Source organism: Drosophila grimshawi, unplaced genomic scaffold (assembly GCF_018153295.1).
Source record: "Drosophila grimshawi isolate 15287-2541.00 unplaced genomic scaffold, ASM1815329v1 contig_311, whole genome shotgun sequence".
In the NCBI taxonomy this organism is placed as follows: domain Eukaryota; kingdom Metazoa; phylum Arthropoda; class Insecta; order Diptera; family Drosophilidae; genus Drosophila; species Drosophila grimshawi.
Genome location: NW_025063098.1, coordinates 12,996,093 through 13,015,517, shown reverse-complemented (window position 1 = coordinate 13,015,517; position 19,425 = coordinate 12,996,093). Strand labels below are relative to the sequence as shown.

Below are 19,425 nucleotides of genomic sequence, written 5' to 3'. Positions count from 1 at the left end.
GGGGGATGCTTCACCAAATTGATATTCATATCCACACACATATATTTTTGTATCTTTCCATAAATTGTATAACCTATTTGAGCGCCTTATTTTGACTCTGGACGTATTGCTCGGCCAGCTGCTTAACCCTAGCCGCGTTCCCCTCCGTGCCGTGCTTCTCCTCAAAGTCCAGATACTTCTTGTAGATGACAAGCATCTTGTCCGGTTGCAGCTTCTGCAGCACAGCACGTTCCAGTACATTTCTACAAGTGATCACATAAAAGTCAATACACCAATTTATTGAGTTCAATTTGTTGTACGCACCTTGCGGATTCAATTAATCCACTCTTGATTAGCATGTCCACGTACAGCACCCAAATATCAATACGTTTTGGATATGAGGTGACAATACCATCCAGCAATGTTTGCGCCATCGCATTATCCTCATGCTGCGCATACAATTTCGCGAAAGCAACAATGCAATTGATGTCTGCAATTAGGATTGGAACAACATAATTTAATTAATAGTCAATTGATTAATATTTATTAAGTACTTACGTTGATTTTTGGGCAAGACGTTGAGTGCTCGCTGCAACGTTGGCTGCACACGATCCACCAATCCTAGCCAGAAGTAAGCATCGGCTGAAACTTTCCAAACCTGCAACTCCGTTCGGAATTTGCGCATGATTATATTTAATGTGTTGATGAGACGCTCCTTCAGATTGTGCGACTTGAGCACATCGACTAGGTTTAGGTATGTCTCCAGGGGATCGTTATGGCTAAGTGCCTCTTTGAGCACGTCATCAAAATTGGATGAATTGTAACTGAGCTCCAAATTTATTAGGGAAATCCAAATGTTTCGCAGCTCTTTGGTCTCGCGGAACGCAATTGTTTTGATGGCGCGTCGAGCAATTTCACGAGCCTTAACGATCTCTGTATTTGACAGCAGGAAGGACATGTACTGTATCCAGGATTTGCTGTTGTTCGGCTCGGCAATCACTAGACGTTCAAACTGATCGATGGTTTCTGGTTGCTGACTGGGATCTGCATTACGCTCTTCGATTTTACGTAGTCGCTGCTCCTCCTTGACTTCCGCCTTGGCCTTTGCCTTAGCGCCAAGTCGTTTCTTTTTACTGGAATTGGCATCAGCTTCTGCTGCTGCAATGAACTTATCATCATCCTCGTCTGCAGAGCTGACTTCTTCCTGCTTGCCGTTCAATGTGTTGAGCCCCGCCTCCCAAAAGCTGCTAATGCCTGGCAGTCTGATCTTGTCGGCGGAATCGGTTACATTGGATTTTAAATTACCTGACTTTGTTGCCGGTTTTTTGTCTTCGAAGAATAGCTGGCCATTCTTCTTTTGCTTGCCATTCTGCAGCGGCACCGTTTTCTCTTTTTTATTACTTGGTACCTTTGGCGTCGTTGGATTTGATTCCAGTTTGGCCTTCTTGACGACGGGCGTTTCCTCACTCTCATCGGTTGCAGCACGCTTAACGCCCTTCCACAGCTTCCACACAGTCTCTGGCACAGCAATCGGCAGCTGCTCGTGAATAAATGCCAGATTACAAAAGTCACCCTGTCGCAGGCAAGCACTGGCGGAGTTTTCCACATCGTTAGGGTGCAGACGCAACGGGCAGAGCACAAGGGGATTGTTGGCACCCTTCTTCAGCGAGCACACCACAATGCTGTCCAGCTTGAGCAGCACCTTGGCCTTCATGCCCGATTTGGCAATTAGATTTTGAGGCAACTCCCTGCTGTTGCTAATGTGCTCAATATCAACCTTCCTGTTGCTTATGAGCAATATATCGTTGGCATAGTCAATCCACAAGATGACCGCTTGCTGTTTGCTTCCCACTTCAGGTGCTGTCGCCGCTGTGCCCACCATGCTGGCAACCAACAGCGCTGTTATTGCATTGGAACCATTCAAATTATATACCCAATTGTTTGTCGCCGGATCAACGCCCTTGAAGATTACATCTATTTTATCGCCCAATGTGTGCTTGGCAATGGGTGCATCCAATATTTTCAATGATTTCCTTATGTCCAGTATTTCTTCCAAATAGCTGTAAGTATTTTCAATTTGAATGAGTACTTTTAAGAATGGGATTTTTGATTCACCTACCTCTCCACTAGCTTGGCTGTATCTGAAAGCTGGCCACTCCACACATGTGTCAGTTTGGCGGATACGGTGAGCGTTTTGGTCTCCGACTCCTTGCTGAGCACCTTAACGTACAGCAGTTGATCGGGCTCCAGCATGATGGGCACATCGCGATAGGTTTTCGGGCACAGCATCTTGACGTGCAGTTTGACCAGTTTGTTATAGTTGCGCACGGGAAGCAGTAGCTCCAGCACCTGATCGGTGGCATGCTTTACATGTGCTCGCAGCACATCGCCCACCTGGACGGTGCGCCAATCCTTGGTTACATTCTCACTGAAATAGGGCACATCGCGCAGACTGAAAATGTTCTGCTGAATGCAGGCGGCTTCGATGTGCAAGCCGACGGGATAAATGCGTTTCTGTGCCTCCTGTAAATCCACGTAATCCGAGAGCAGACGCAGTGGCATTAGACCGAAAAAATCTTCAGTCTGTTCCTCCGCATCATCTGCCATCGACTCGTCCTGTTCATCGCTAGCGATGGTGATTTTAATTTCCAGACCCGCGTCCAAGGTGTTTGTGATCTCAACGGGACAGATTTCCCCCAGCTGGAACTTGTCCTCGGGCAGCGTTAGCAAGATCTGTTCCATATTTCGTCCTGCAATTCGAAATTTGGTCGTTTGGCCCTCGAAGAAGGTGGCCTCCATCAAACCGTTGAGGCGCTGCTTGTGCAGCACACCCTTGAGGCCGTTACAGAACTTGACCAGTATATAGGTGGGCTCGCACTTAACCACCGTGCCGGTGAAGAGATTGCCTGAATGTGCAGACTGCAGTGTGGTGAGGAGCTTGGCACTCTTGCTCAAATATTCGCTTCGATTGCTCAGATAGCAAATCTTGCGTTCAGTGCAGATGTCCAGGACACGGCAACGCAGACATTGTCCAATCTCGTAGTGGACATTTGGTGCCAGCTGCATCTGCTCAATGATACCATTCACGTTGCCTATTTTGACACAGTAGCCGCCAATCTTTGAATCTGGCTTGACAATGCGAGCCGAAACAATGTCGCCGGCTAGCAGATCGTCCAGCATGTATAGCTTTTCGTTTACCACATTGGGATTGTCGGTGCAATAATAGAGCGACTCAATCACATCATAGCCCAGCACACGCACCGTGTGCTTGCTCTTGTTGCTGTACTTGGAGAGGACCACATCCTGATCGTAGTTACCCTTGAAGTTGGATTTGATGGAGCTGTACGAAATGAGTCCCTTGTGTTTGCGATTCAGCAGGAGTATGATGCCGCCAGTGCCATGGCGTAGAACACGTGCCTTCTCCACAATAGTGCCCTTTTTGGGCAGCTCCTCTTCATCGGCAGCTTCCTGCTCGGCTGTGACGCCGATATTCAAATTAAAGGTTAAATAGACCAGCTTGGTCAGTGGCATCACATAGAGCACACGTGCCAGATACTCCTCGTTCACTTCATAGTCCTGGGGCGTGTACAGTGCCTCGGATAAATAATGCTCATTCACGTAGCCCCTAAACGATTCGTTCATAATGCTGCCCTCCAGTCCGTTTTTTAGCTGCTTGGACACCTTGAACTTCACAATGCTTCCTGGTAGAATGTAGTCCAGATTTGTCTCATTCTGACTCTTGATCTTTAGTTTATCCTGTTCGAGCTGGATGCACTGGCAAGTACTCCGCTCGGCATTGTGCTGAATTTGCTTCACCTTCAGAAAGATCAGCTCGCCGATGTGATGCTGCTGTGCTACGTCTTCATTGGGCATAAAAGCCTGTAGCCCCTGAATGCCAGTCTCAATTACACAGCCGTGCTCCTGTATCTCCTCGATGGCGCCCGTGAAGATGAAACCCTTCTTGATGCTGCCGTGTCGCAAGCTGCTGTTCACATCGGCCGGCTTGAGTGTCAGCAAGAGCGTTGAGCTTTTCCCTTCCTGTCTATCCGTTTTCATTGCCCGTCCATAGACGATGCGTCCCTCTTTGAACAGCTCGGACAGATCGTGATACTCGCTATCGTCGCCGCCCATGTAGGACTGGGCGACGCGTGCGTATGCATCCGATATATCGGCGACGAGAGCGCGCGCCATCATTCGACCGGGAAGTGCGATTTGGAGCGAGGTGGCGGTCGCTGATTTCACGACGCCCATCACCAGCATATGCTCCTGGAGTGTGTCGAATGTTAGCGATTCCGCGGAGAATGCCTGCAGTTGCTCTGTATTTTCATTGTCGGTTTGTTTATCCTTTGGCTTTGGCGCCTTCTTTATCTTTTTCTGGGTGGCACCAAAAATCTGCAAGAAAACCGGAAAAGTCAGCAATTGAACTGGTGGAATTTGATCTTGTTCACTTACGACATTTGGTGTGCTAATTTCGGTATTTGCTTGTAAGTTTGCTATTCCGCCGCGCGGAAAGCTTTTCTCATTCGAAACCATACCGAATATAATCTTTAGCAAGCTTTAAATAATTTAAATAACACCGCAACGTGCGTTGTACACGTGCTGAAGACTTCAAATACAAATGCTGAAGCAGTGCTGATTAACGCCAACGGGGCTAGTGCTGCAAAACACAAAATACGCAACTGTCTGTATGACGAAAATCTGTTAAGATGGGGCAAAATATATGATGCGTTTTGTTCAAAGAGATTGGTATGTTGTTATTGCTTTTTACTCAACAAACATTTGTTTAGTAAAAGTGTATTGGTGAAACTGATGCGTTTGCTCGCAGAATAATTGCAAAGTATGATCGACAATTTTTTGTACAGTGCATGCTGTTTGGAAATTGGACTGAACGTGTAAAGACCCCCTGTTCCTGCACGCATGTGAATTGTGGTGTTAATTTCATTTCGTTACAAATATGCAAACTTTACGCGAATTTACGCGTAAAACCAAACGCGGCAACATCTTGAAGATTGTGCGAGAGCATTATCTACGCGATGACATCAGCTGCGGCTCAGATCTGTGTCAGTATTGCTTCCAGAATGAGGTATACGAATTGACATCGGGGCACGACATCAAAAGCAGCCTCTTCAAATTTCCACACTACATTGTATTGGACACCAATGTGGTCTTAGATCAAATCGATGTACTCGAGGAGGATGTACTCCACAATGTAATCGTGCTCACCACGGTGCTGAACGAAGTGAAACACAAGAGCTCGTCCATCTACAAGCGTCTCAACGAACTTATTCACGATCGCACGCGCAACTTTTATGTGTTTGTCAACGAGCACCACAAGTCAGTAAAGTTTTAGTTGGATTCAGTTTTGAGTAACTAACATTCAACTTAATTTTCAATTCACCAGAGACACCTACGCCGATCGAGAGCCCGACGAGACCGCCAACGATCGCAATGATCGCGCAATTCGATTGGCCACCAAATGGTATGATTCCCATCTGCAAGCCTCGCAGGACCCCAAGGTCTTTCAGCGCAGTGGACGCAGTGTCACCCGCGTTGTGCTGCTTACAGACGATGCCGGCAACCGTGCCAAGGCAGAGGCAGAGAATATATTGGTGGCTAGCGCAGCGGAGTATGTTAAATCGCTCGAAGACTTTCCGTTGCTGGTCGACAAGTTGTCGCTAAAGACATTCGAGAATGAGAAGCAAGCACTGCCCCAATTTCCGCCTCATCTAAGCATGAAGGCACTGCTCGAGGGTCTGCGTCTAAAGAAATTGCTGCAAGGCTCCTTTCATGCATCCAGGGAGAACTATCTCGAAGGCAGTGTTAGTGTGGAGGGCTATGAAACTGGTGTAAGTTTTTCACAAAATATTCCCAATGCTTACGCTTACGCAAGTGCAATTTATTGCGATCCCGGTTAAGGTCAAGTAGATATCGGTGTACTCATTATCTCAATATCCCATTGTCAAAGATCTTTTGATTATTCATATACATTTTATCCAACATCCAATGAAATTTGCTGTACAAAATATTTACTTTAAAAGATATATTAAAATCATTATTATCGACTCATCCGACTAATTCCATGACAATTTGAAGATTTTAATACAAGGACGCGACTCGCTTAACCGCGCCGTCGAGGGCGACCTTGTGGCTGTGGAGTTGTTGCCTGAAAGCGAATGGTCGGCGCCCAGTGAGATTGTGCTTGAGGAGAAGAATGTCTATGCCGATGACGTGCCCAGCGAGGAGCGTGCGGAGGAAGAGAATGAGATGCTGCAGCAGGTGCAGACTGCACCAGTCGCAGAGCGCACACCCACAGGTCGCATTGTGGGCATTGTGCGTCGCAAGTGGCGTCAGTATTGCGGCATCTTACAGCCCAGTCTGATTGAGGACACCACTCGGCACATTTTTGTGCCCGCTGATCGCAAGATTCCACGCATACGCATTGAGACCCGTCAGGCGTCAAAGCTGCAGAATCAGCGCATCATAGTGACCATTGACAGTTGGCCGAGGAACTCACGTTATCCGCATGGGCATTTCGTGCGTTCTTTGGGCCCCTTGGGCAACATGGCAACTGAAAATGAAGTGATCTTACTGGAGCACGATGTGCCGCACTGCAAGTTTTCCGAAGAAGTGCTCGGTTTCTTGCCGAAAATGCCGTGGTCCATTACAGAAGAGGATTATGCCAAGCGTGTGGACTTGCGTGACTTATATATTTGCTCTGTGGATCCACCCGGTTGCACGGACATTGACGATGCGCTACATTGCCGCGAATTGCCCAATGGGAATCTTGAGGTGGGCGTGCACATTGCCGATGTCAGCCATTTTATACGTCCTGGGAATGCAATGGATAAAGAGGCTGCCGCACGTGGCACAACTGTTTATCTAGTGGGCAAGCGCATTGATATGGTGCCGGAGTTACTCAGTTCCAATCTCTGCTCATTGGTTGGCGGCGTCGAGCGTTTTGCCTTCTCCTGCGTTTGGGAAGTGGACAGGGAGGCGAATATTCTGGATAAACGCTTTCACAAGAGCGTTATTAAGTCCAAGCGCGCTATGACTTATGAGGAGGCACAGGCCCTTATCGATGATCCCACACAGACTGGAGAGATCGCCAAATCGTTGCGTCATCTGAATCGTCTGGCCAAGATACTCAAGAAGCGTCGCATGGACAACGGGTAAGTTTATTCCAGAAGACTTCTCAATGCGCTGCTTTAATTTGCATTCCCTTTAGCGCATTGGTGCTGGCCTCGCCAGAGATACGCTTCCAGGTGGACAGTGAGACGCATGAGCCGCTGGAGGTGGAGGCCAAGCAAATGCGTGATACTAACTCAATGGTGGAGGAGTTCATGTTGTTGGCCAATATAACTGTGGCGCAGCACATTGCTGACGAGTTTACCGAATGCGCTGTGCTGCGTCGTCATCCAAAGCCACCGTCAACCAACTTTGATCCGCTTGTGAAGGCGGCACGTTATCAGGGCTTTGAGGTGGTCACGGATTCAGGTCTCGAGTTGGCGCATTCGCTAGATAAATGTGTAAAGGCGGATAATCCGTACTTCAACACGATGATTCGAATTCTAACCACACGCTGCATGATGCAAGCGGTGTACTTCATCAGCGGCAGCCTGCAAAAGGAGGAGTTCTTCCATTATGGCCTGGCAGCAGATATTTATACGCATTTTACCTCGCCAATTCGTCGGTACTCGGACATCATGGTACATCGCCTACTGGCAGCCTCCATTGGAGCCGACAGTACATATGCCCAGCTGTTGGAGCGCAAGTCTAACGAGGAGCTGTGCAATAATCTAAATTATCGTCACAAAATGGCGCAATACGCTGGTCGCGCATCCGTGGCGCTTAATACACATATGTTCTTCCGCGGCAAAGAGGAGGACGAGGAGGGGTAAAGCAACAAAGTTTTTTTTGTGCTATTTTTTTTTTTTTACTAATTTATTGCTTTTTACAGATATGTTTTGTTTGTGCGCAAGAATGCCTTACAAGTACTTATACCCAAGTACGGCCTGGAGGGCACACTCTACCTGAAGGGCGACAAGGATGGCAAAGATGGTGCGGAGCGCAGTAAGAGCGAAATCATATTCACATTCAATGAGGAGGATCACACGCAACGATGTGGCAGTGTGATTTTCCATTCCTTTGATCCAGTCACAGTGAGACTTAGTTTGGACTCGACGAATGTGCAGCACGAAAAGCTGGTGTTTAGATTGGTCAAGCCATTCATAAAGGGTTTCAGTGTGGAGACATCATCGGAGGCAGTAGAGGGGATTGCTGCACAACCACCCGCCAAGAAATCCAAGAAGGATAAAAAGAAGAAATAGACACACAACTATATTTTAAATCTATATATTTACTACACTTTTATAACTTCAGAATGTCTTTATACAAATACAGTAAAAAGCATTAAATTACATTCATATATAATACCGTTGACATGGTTTTGATTACGATTAAAATAAGGTTACAAGTCGGAAGGCAATTGAAAATATTCAGATTTAGCTGCGCCATCAGCATATGTAAATAAACCTTACTGAAAATGCTTTAAGAGCTTGGAGAATGACAAACTTTAAAAAAATGCTCTCTTAAAGTACATTTTCAGAATTCTCTTTTATTGATACAACAAAATTGAAATCGATTGGCTTATGGTCTATAAAAAATATACAAACTAATAATTATTTGCAATTATTCTGCTTTTTTAATTATTGTATTGACTAGAAAGTCTTACAGATCTCTAATTAGGTTATATATTTATTTAGTAAAACTTTTTTTTATTACGTCAAAATGGAGGTACTAAGTTCTTTCCTACTTATTCACAACCTTTTGGTTGTTATAACTTAAGTGTTAGTTTGGATTTAGATGTGAAAGTCAAATGTTTTTAAATCGACTAATTATAAAAACTTTGATTTTATTGGGGTGAGACTATCAATTGTTTTGAAAAAACGTCTCAATATTGTCATTTAGTGAGAGTGTTCAAACACCTTTGATCCACTGCTTTTGAGTTCTGGTTTTCACTTGTTGTGCGAGCATTTAAATTTCATTGCAACGTTTCGCCTTCCAAGCGACGGTTGTGTCCAAGCTGAGCTACAATTTCCGATATAGGAGATAATCTGCATATATACACATATATTTATGTACATTCATTTGGAGTACATAATACATATCATCAAGTGACGTACTTGCGAAAATGGAGTTGGTTAAAGACGCAGTGAATAAACCCAATAACGACGGCAGTAAGTTTTCAATACTAATCTTGACACAAAGAAATCGGTTTCATTATAAATATAAAAAAACAATGATAAAGGAACAATTGAAAGTCGATTTTTCAATAATATCCAAATGTGTTGTGCATAGGGAGTGATTATTTATGAGTACATAATGTATTTGTATAATTCGTAAAACAACAAAAATTTGTGATGTAATTACACATATATATATATTTTACATATATATAAACCTGGAACAAGAAATAACAGCCTAGTCACGCCAACGTTTGCAGATTGCTAAATTGAAAACATGACCGATTCTTTCTGTAGAAGCGATATATATTAGCAGTGCAGTTGGTAAACAAAAAATATACTGACAATTTTATGGGAAAATGGTCTGATTCAGCCAACTTGGATATCTGTACTTCATTCGGAAAATAACGTATTTATTCCAAGTGTAAGCGTACATAAATTTTAAAGTTCAAATTGAATTGAGCTAGAGCCTATAGAAACTGTAGTATCATGTCATGGAGCCCTTATTTTACTGAGCTGTCTGTCAGACCCGATAGATATACATAGGAATATATATATATATATATATATATATATATATATATATATACGTATATATATATATATAAGCGACAACTGAAAGCGAAGTAGAGTTTTTTGAATATATAAAATGTAATTAACCAAGTCGCATGTCGCAAAAGTGCAAATTAGTTTTTGGCTTTGACCGATTTTAAGTTCTATTCAGCGTCTACATTTCTGTAGGATTTAATGCCACTAAACATCCCGTCTCGGCAGGTCAATGAACTTGAAAACTATAAATGATTGATTTGTTTTATATATAAAGGTGTTTCGTCGTCTACATATGTCATGCCCGTTGAGGCTCACAGTCCGCTGTACTTGGAGGCGTATCGCAAATCTGTGCAAAATCCAGTTGCCTTCTGGGAGGAGTTGGGACACTTGCTGGATTGGGACAGGCCTTGGCAGCAAGTGCTGGATAACAGCAATCCGCCATTTACCAAATGGTATGTGGGTGGGTATTTGAACGCCTGCTACAATGCCATCGACAGGCACATTCTAGCGGGCAGGGGGGACAGCGTGGCCCTGATCCACGATAGCCCGATGACGGAGACGGTGCGCAAGGTCACTTACCAGGAGCTATACGATGAGGTTGTGCTACTCGCCGGTGGACTGGCCAAACTGGGCGTGACCAAGGGGGATCGGGTCGTGATCTATATGCCATTGATACCGGAGACAATTGTAGCCATGTTGGCGATTGTTCGCCTTGGCGCCATACATTCGGTGGTCTTTGGTGGTTTCGCCGCACAGGAGCTCTGCTCGCGTATTGAACACGTGGAGCCGAAGCTTGTTATTGCAGCTAATGCGGGCGTAGAGCCTGGCAAAGTGGTGCCCTATTTGGACATCTTGCACTCGGCCATCAATATGTCGCGCTGGAGGCCACCGCAACGCAATATAATTTTTATGCGTGAAAATGTTGCATCGGAGATTCTGGATGAGACGGCGGATGTGCTCTGGTCGACGGTGCTGGCCATGGCTGATGCCAATCAGCCAGTGGCATGTGTGCCCGTCGAAGCCAATGATCCGCTTTACGTACTCTACACTTCTGGCACTACGGACAAGCCGAAGGGTGTGATGCGCACAATTGGAGGCCATTTGGTGGCACTGATGTACACCCTGAAAATGATTTATGGCATTCAGCCAGGCGATACGTGGTGGGCTGCCTCCGATATGGGCTGGGTCGTAGGACACTCTTATATATGCTACGGTCCGCTTTGCTTGGGTGCCACGAGCGTCATGTACGAGGGCAAGCCGGATCGCACACCGGACCCGGGACAGTACTTCAGGTGAGTAGGTAAATGGTTAAAATATAAAGGATTTGAGTAGCATTATTGCATAATTAATACAAAAACAAATTTGGCTTATGGCCTTCCAATCTACATTTCTAAAAAATACAATCCTAATTAAACAAAACTTTACCATGACTTTTTTTGAACATTCACAATTTATTAAATCCTTGTAAATTATAAAAAATTTAATTTATCATTATTTTTGTTCTTGGCAATACAAACTTTATCTGAAATGAGTTATAATTTTGATACGTACCACACGATTTTTTAGTTAACTATTATTTATTTTATGCTTTATTATAATTTATTATTTTAACCAGGCAGCAAGATTACATTTGTATTATTCAAATATTTTTTATAATTTCTTATAATCACTGTAAAAAGTGCAAATACAGTCCGCAGAAATTTATATTTTATTTATATCGAATTCATACATACATTTTTTATCTTTCTAAAATTTCTAAATAGACTCCTACTGTTCTAAAGCACGATCTGATTTAATAGATTATATTATAATGTCATATTATTATTATATATTGTGCCCCTTCCTGAGCTTATAGCTCCTTAAGAATTTTTATCGGGTTGAGAATTTTGATGTCCAACTACTTCATCTTATTCTGACTAAGGTGATACAACCGGACTATACCTTCTTATTGTTAAAAAATCCGCTGTTTCCGCTACTAACCACATTGTCTGTGAAGATTCACCATGGATATTATTTGCTTAAATCGCTTCTGATTAAACCTGGCTAAAAGTTATTGTGTCTGGTAGACGAACCAAAACTAAGCAAATATTTTCAACAGGATTCTTGACTTAGGTCATTTGAAAATTTAATTGTACCATTTCAGAATTATCCCAATATTATCTTTTCTAGACTCATTGATCAGCATAAGGTATGCGCCATTTTCTCTGTGCCGACCTCCTTCCGTGTTATACGTCGCGCTGATCCGGAGATCAGCTATGGGCGGCAGTACTGCATGAAATCCCTGCGAGCTATCTTCATAGCAGGCGAGCACTGTGACTACGAGACAAAAGCGTGGATAGGGAAGACGTTCAAGGTGCCAGTCCTGAATCACTGGTGGCAGACGGAGACTGGTTCGGCTGTAACGGCAACATGTCTGGGCTTCCAACAGAACGTCAATCCTCCCATGTACTCCACCGGTCTCCCACTGGTGGGCTATGATAGTGAGTTGATTCTATTGTAATAATCAAATCGTTTTTGTTATTTTATAAACATGCCATTTTAACAGTCAAGATACTCAAGAAGGATGGCACAGAGGCTCTGCCCTCAGAGTTGGGCCGGATTGTGCTGAAGTTGCCACTGCCTCCCGGTAATATGGCCACTCTATATAAAAACGATGAACTCTTTCGCAAACTCTACTTCCAAAAATTTCCGGTGAGCTGTGCTTGTTTCGGTTTTGCAATTTCTTATATGTTATATATTTTTGCAGGGCTACTACGACACAATGGATGCTGGCTATAAGGATGAACGTGGCTACATTTTTGTAACAGCTCGCGATGATGACGTCATAAACGTGGCTGGCCATCGTTTGTCCACCTCCAGTCTTGAAGATGCAGTACTCCGTCATCCCGACGTTGTCGACGTGGCCGTCTTTGGCGTGCCGGAGGCAACTAAGGGCCAGGTGCCGCTCTGTCTGTACATTCCTGTAGAGAACTGCAAGAAAACGGATGCCAAGCTCTCCGCGGAGATTATCAAGCTAATACGCGATGTGGTTGGCCCTATTGCCGCCTTCCGCCTGATCACCTCGGTCAACAATTTGCCACGCACTCGATCCGGCAAGACAATGCGTAAGGCAATGGCGGACTTTGCCCGCAACGAGCTTGTTGTCCTGCCATCAACCATCGATGATGCCAGTATCTTCAGTGAGATTCGGCGAGCGCTTCAGCATCTGGGCTATGCGATGTCTGCGCCCGAACCTATTGGTGCCAAGATGCTGAACTGAGTGGGCAGTGGTCAACACTCATCTGCTTGGCCTTTTGTGCAATGTACTTAGTTTTAAATGTTACCCATGAAATTAAATAAATATGTATGTTTTTGAGAAATGCTAAACTTGATTCGAGATACTTAAAACCATTTACAGGCACTCGGATTCAGCAACTTACATTTTTTTCCAAAGTTCAAAGTACGGCGCCATATACTACATATGTTCAATTGCGAAAATAATTTAAATATTAATGTCGACGTTGGAGAGCTATGCCCTCCAAACGTTCGAACTATTCGTATAACATGCGCACAACTAAAACTCAATCAGCTTATTCAAATTTTGTGCAAATTTCGTCGCCGGCATTGTAGTCTATCATTCCTATGGTTGGTCGAGGGCAACGGCGCGTGTAACATTTCCATTTGCACTACTCACTACTTACTTCCCACATCCATTTCCGTTCTTCGTATGCCGCATTATGCCCACATATGGTGGCGACAATTCTATTTAGCCTGATTTCTGCACTCAACATCAAAGACCTCAAATGTGTGTTGAACTGTAACCCAATTAGAGTCTTACTAACTTCTGACGAATGTGAATACGCTACCAAATTTGTTGATGGACTGGACATTTTTTTCTTTTGACATTTGGTTAATATTTTAGCTGTGTCCTATGGAATATTAGCCGTTTCAATTAGATATGGGCGTGGAATGTTAAATTTAATGCTTCTCAAGTTAGCTGCCAGGATCTATATATTTTGTAGGTCCCACAAGTCCCGGTTAACTTATAGGTTTTTTTAAATTAAGAAATTGTCATATTAATAAATAAGAATAAGTAATAACAGAAAGTTTGTTTCGCAGTAAAAATGATTACAAAGTTCAAATTAAATATGCGTAAGTAATTTTTTCAATTCCCTCATTTAAATGTTATTATATTATTTTCAATTATTGCTAATACGTGATTCGATATCCTAATATTACTAAACATCGGCAGACTCATCGTAAACTGTCGAAGATATTTACTAGTTTAGCTTAAGAATTAAAGCAATATTGTGCAATAATTTAGCGACGTTTAAATATATTTCTGTTCATTTCTGTCTGTCTTAAGTTGTATCTTGTCAAGTGGTGTCATTTGTAATATCATTAAGTGCAACAAATTTGATTTGCACAGTAACATTGGAAAACTAAATTAAATTAAACATTCCATTTCGCTTATTCTAAGTTCATTCTAAGTTCATCATTTTAAAATGAACTTATCTGAACATCTTGTCAACGACTTTGCATGCCAAACACGCACGGTGGAAAATTAATTGCAGCGCTTCTACTGCAAATCCCAACCTCATAAACTGAAGATTATTTTACTTACTGACGTACAAAATTAAGTTCAAAAGCAAACTGCACAAAAGGTAAACACGCACACACACTCACCCACACATAGATAAATATCTATACAAGCATTTTGCTTGAGGCGTGAGGCGATGCATGCTTTAAAAGTGACTATAAACTTCGATGGCTCATAAGTACAAGATAAATGTTCATAACTACCTATAAAAGTGCGTTGGCTGGCGACTGGATCATAAAAAATGTGCTTTTATAACATAATTAAGAGCTGATAAAACTTACATAATAGATCAACATATTGAACAACTCATCGCTGTTGTTTGTATCTCCATGTGAGCTACTGTCGAAAAGTTGCTAAAGCCCACCCAGCAACGGTTCTGTTGGTGTTTGGTGACGGTGACGTATACGCAATATTTGAGCACGCCCACCAACCGGCGAGCTCCTGTTCAAGCTCAACATGTGGTCCATTGACATGCGTGTGTATGTATGCGGCCAGCCAATCGAATGCTGGCACTATGTCTGTGTGCGTTCTCAGCGGAAGTAAATAAAAGCTGATGTCCTGCCACAGCAGAGCATCATTCGAGTGCCTGCGTTCAACAAGTTCAATTCAAGGAACAGCAGTTATTACACGTGCAAGTGACTTCCAAGTATTCTCTCTATTTAGACCAACTAGCTCACAAAAACTTAAACAGGTTTGTAACATTATAAATAGAGGTTAAGGCTTATTTGAATATGTTTATTTTGCTTATAACCTTCTTATAAAATTTCACAAGTGCGATCAGTAATTCTATTTTCAAAAGTAATACACTAAGAAAGTGAAAGTATTTAATTTGAATACGTTTGAAGATCCATTTTTTTTTTAAGTTTTTTGAGATATAGATACAAAAGTTAGAAGCTGTAAGTAATTAAAGTTAAAGTTTGTATTTTAAGCTTCAATTGCAATCGATAGCGTTTTAATGATTTAGGAGTGCTCAAAAATATGAAAATAGTTTTGCTTCTCTCGAAGAAGGCACACAACTGTTGTGTTCTAATTATTTAAAATTGAATTTTGAAATGCTAATACTTTAATGACTACTAAACTCATAATAAGCTCAAAAAAATATTTTAGTTTGTTTTAATTAATGCAGTTCATTATTACATAATGTTATGTTTTTGTCAAATTTGCTGAAATATTAACAAGCATATTAAAAAATTTAACTGTTGAGATTAATGATTAAATAATAGAACAAACAAACTGTATTAAGAATATATATAATATTCTGGCAGTAACAAACTCTTTGAGAATGACATATTTTCATTTTGTCAGTAATTTTGAAAGTGTTTTAATGTGAAAATATATATTAATATACATAAATAAACATATATTAATATTTGGCGATAATAAACATGAATAAAAATATGTAATGTAATTATAACCTATTTTTGTAGGTTCTTAGCTAGTCCGTTACATAATATGGTCGTAGACTTTTGATTTATGCAACTTATATATGATATATGCTAAGATATTATATTTAAGATAAGTCTCATCTTACTCGTCTATCGGACAATTGTAGTAGCCAACTAAGTATATAACACATAGAGACCTAGTGCATCTACTGCATTAGAGGACTTTCGCGTAATTTCATATTTACATACACATGGAATTCACTAAGTGTTAAGGGCCAATACCCCATTTCCATTCGCCAACCCCATTTCGTCCAATCGCTGTCAATAAATCTTTGGAAAACAGCAGCGACTGCATCGCATACGCCTCTAAGCTAAGCAGATGCATGCCCAACACGTACATGACATTATTTGCATGGCAGTCGAAGCAGAGTAATGCTTAGTGAAGGTACATACAAATACCTGAACTAATAACAAATAGACGAATGCATGACCGACTACCAAACGGTAGCTATCGCTTCTTAAACGGGGCGTATGAGTGCGCTCGGCTTAAAGATATCAGATACATCTTCATCAAGTCAGATTAGGCAACCTGTCCTTGCCTGGAGCTTAATAGAAACAAATTGTTTGACGCATAAACACGGTAGCGAACATTAGAGCCATCTTTCCGCTACTGTCATCAACGTTGGCTTGGACTTAAAAAATTGAAATGCAAATTGAAAAGTTGCCGCATGCTGCAGGCATTACGCCTTTTAAGAATAATAACGCATTGTCCTGGCAACGATAATCAGGCACGTAATACTCAGATTATTACAGTTAATAAAAATAAGTTGAAGGAGATTGCTCATAATGATTTACATGCTGCTCCTGTTGGCTTAATGTTTATTTCACATTTGTTTCATCATCATTGTCTGTTGACTCTTTTTTATTTGCAGGATGTCTCACGTACAGTTCACTGCAATTTGCTGTTTCGCCATTGTCCTCCTGGCTGTTGGCGTGCACAGTGCCCAGGCAGCCACACAGGCTCCACTCTGTCAGCCCGGCATTGTTGAGGAGATGCCGCAGCATATCAAAAAGGTTTGCATGGCACTGGAGAACTCCGATCAATTGACATCGGCCCTCAAGTCCTACATCAACAATGAGGCATCGGGTGAGAATCAATTACATTAATAATCTATGAAGCCCATTAGATATACGGAATTCAATTATTTACAGCTCTCGTGGCGAACTCGGATGATTTGATGAAGAACTACAACAAACGGACGGATGTTGATCACGTCTTCCTGCGTTTTGGCAAGCGTCGTTAAGGAACAAAGCAACCCCGCTCTCTAAATAATCTAATAACACGATGCGACCCTGACTAATGATGGTTTAAATAAAGATATTTGTTTCAAGCACAACAAAATGGCGTCTTCACATAATAAGCATATTGTATTCTTGGCACACATTGCCGTTGAATATGTGAATAATCAACTTGGAAGCTCTCTAGTTCAATAATAATAAAATAAAACAAATGAATGTATACAATATATACTCGTAAATATCTCATATTTGTATATATTCGTACATATTCAAGGACCCCCGAAAAACATAATGAAAATGTTGATCTCTTAATTTGTTTATGGTCTTGTTTTAAAGCACTTTATTAATGTAAAATACAAATAAAAACTTTGTAAAACATATTTTCTAACACATAATATTCAATAATAATGAGCAGTTTATATTTCCCTTACATGAAGCACTTGCAAAAATAACCAATATAATATGTAATTAAATTGTTCTACTCGTTTTTTGAAATAAAGTCTCTATTTCTTCCAAATTAAATGCATGAAAAATGCTATTTAAATTGGTTTATTTTTTCAATGCTAATACAAAAACAGTTTGAACAAAGATTTGCCAAAACTTATCATTTTAAGGAGTTTTTATTTGAAGAACGTTACAGATGCATTTTAAATTGAAATATTAAAATTTGTATATTAATTCAAATCACTATTCGAACACATTTAAAAATTTTAAGAATTATACCTCCTCTTAATTGTTTCTTGTGTAAAATCAGGCGCTGAATAAAAATATTCAGATCAATTTTTTTATTATTAATTTTTTCAGATATAGATACAAAAGTTATAAGCCTATAATATCGAAAATTAAGTATTTTATTTTATAAACCCACCATTTTTGTCGAATGGCTTTTTGACTGTAATGATAATGAATTTAATATCCAATAAGGCAAAGTTTTCAATTATTTTTACTCATGCGAAAATGTAAACAAAATCATTTTTTATTTATGATAAAGGCTTAGTGTTTTTCGAAGCTGAAAATAAATGTTAATTTGCGATGTTCTCAACCACTTTAGACGATTATACAAAAATGTTTTTGTTTTTTATAAGATGGCAATGAATTATTCTTTTAGTTGTTTTAGTAAAACTTTAATTTCTTATGAATGACTATTTTTTATTAACTATAAGGATGAGTAGTCGTTTTTGATTTTATGGTACTGGATACTGGATTTTCCATTTTTTAAAATACATGTATTCTCAATACATCAAATATAAATATAAAAAAAAAATTGAGACCGACAATTATTTTTTGGAGATTGAATGGTCAGATTCACGACTACACAAAATCATTCATCATTTCTAAATTTATATTTATCACTGTCGACCGTTGTTGTTAAGTATTTAACGGGCATATTGTACAATTATATATATGTCGTCTTTGGATTGACATGTGTCGATTCGAATTTGTAAGTTTTCAGTAATATATTGATCAGTGCTGCTTCCGCGGATCAATCATTTGTGTGTATTATTGTATGTATAATTGCTCCATTGGATTTTATTCGATAGTTGGTCAATTATGGATATATCAGATTTTCTTAATTGATTGCTGTAATAAAAATGTATTAAAAATTCTGCATATTATAGCATGGTTTATAAATTCATGTTTAGTTGCGATTTTTTACGCTTTTATTAATAAAATAAATAAAAATTAAACAAATAATAGAGCAAAACGTAAATAAAGCATTCCACATTAAATAAATGTGAAATAGGTGTATTTTTTAAGTTCTTTTTTTTTATAATATGCTAAAGTTAAAAAAAAAATAACAAATGATTTTAGATTCTCTTGCTTGAATTGTTATTTTTTGGTATTTGTACTTTGGTTTCATTGAATTTCTGTTTTCATTACTGATAAGTTTCGTTTTGTTAAGTTAAGCTTACTTATGGAATGCGTATTTGCATAGATAGCATAAAAGGGACCAATAAATTTAGTTGTAATCGTTAGAAAACTTTTTTCATTAATTTGTATAAATATATATATATATATCTATATATATATATATATATATATATATATATATATATATATATATATATATATATATATATATATATATTTATGTATATTTGAGAAGCGAATAGAGTGTGATAAGTACGTGAAATAATATCTTTATACTAAGGTCAAAATTGTTCATTTTAGACATCTCACTCAATTTTAATATATCTTCAAAATGCGTTCTCTATATAAGAGAGTTTTATGTTGTGTCTTTTACTTTGTATATAGCATGTCTCTTATATATATATATTTTTTTTATTTCTTTGTTGATATATGCTAAAAGAGTAATTTTTTTTTTTTGTTTTTAGCTTTGATCAGTCTTTTCAAGTTCTAATTTATCACTTTGTTGAATTGAATTCTTTTC

The 19,425-nt window shown here is 40.2% G+C and overlaps 4 protein-coding genes across 4 annotated transcripts; 3 read left to right on the top strand and 1 right to left on the bottom strand.

Moving 5' to 3' along the window:
- Nucleotides 1-24: 24 nt before the first annotated feature.
- Nucleotides 25-4,550, bottom strand: LOC6564172 (protein RRP5 homolog). Its single transcript, XM_001989413.3, has 5 exons — nucleotides 4,432-4,550; nucleotides 2,099-4,371; nucleotides 538-2,039; nucleotides 304-469; nucleotides 25-242 (listed from the first exon to the last, which is right to left on the bottom strand). Exons 1-5 carry the CDS (start codon nucleotides 4,510-4,512, stop codon nucleotides 74-76), a joined length of 4,191 nt encoding a protein of 1,396 aa, XP_001989449.1. The 5' UTR covers nucleotides 4,513-4,550; the 3' UTR covers nucleotides 25-73.
- A 322-nt stretch (nucleotides 4,551-4,872) lies between these two features.
- On the top strand, nucleotides 4,873-8,418 carry LOC6564173 (exosome complex exonuclease RRP44). The gene is made up of 5 exons (XM_001989414.2): nucleotides 4,873-5,313; nucleotides 5,381-5,825; nucleotides 6,073-7,148; nucleotides 7,205-7,873; nucleotides 7,937-8,418. The coding sequence occupies exons 1-5, from the start codon at nucleotides 4,934-4,936 to the stop codon at nucleotides 8,304-8,306; spliced, it is 2,940 nt and encodes a 979-aa protein (XP_001989450.1). The 5' UTR covers nucleotides 4,873-4,933; the 3' UTR covers nucleotides 8,307-8,418.
- A 608-nt stretch (nucleotides 8,419-9,026) lies between these two features.
- LOC6563444 (acyl-CoA synthetase short-chain family member 3, mitochondrial) lies at nucleotides 9,027-13,136 on the top strand. Its single transcript, XM_001989415.2, has 5 exons — nucleotides 9,027-9,215; nucleotides 10,045-11,062; nucleotides 11,940-12,250; nucleotides 12,316-12,461; nucleotides 12,517-13,136. The coding sequence occupies exons 1-5, from the start codon at nucleotides 9,170-9,172 to the stop codon at nucleotides 13,027-13,029; spliced, it is 2,034 nt and encodes a 677-aa protein (XP_001989451.2). The 5' UTR covers nucleotides 9,027-9,169; the 3' UTR covers nucleotides 13,030-13,136.
- A 1,791-nt stretch (nucleotides 13,137-14,927) lies between these two features.
- Nucleotides 14,928-17,413, top strand: LOC6563445 (dromyosuppressin). The gene is made up of 3 exons (XM_001989416.2): nucleotides 14,928-15,040; nucleotides 16,667-16,881; nucleotides 16,947-17,413. The coding sequence occupies exons 2-3, from the start codon at nucleotides 16,668-16,670 to the stop codon at nucleotides 17,036-17,038; spliced, it is 306 nt and encodes a 101-aa protein (XP_001989452.1). The 5' UTR covers nucleotides 14,928-15,040; nucleotide 16,667; the 3' UTR covers nucleotides 17,039-17,413.
- The last annotated feature ends 2,012 nt before the right edge of the window (nucleotides 17,414-19,425 follow it).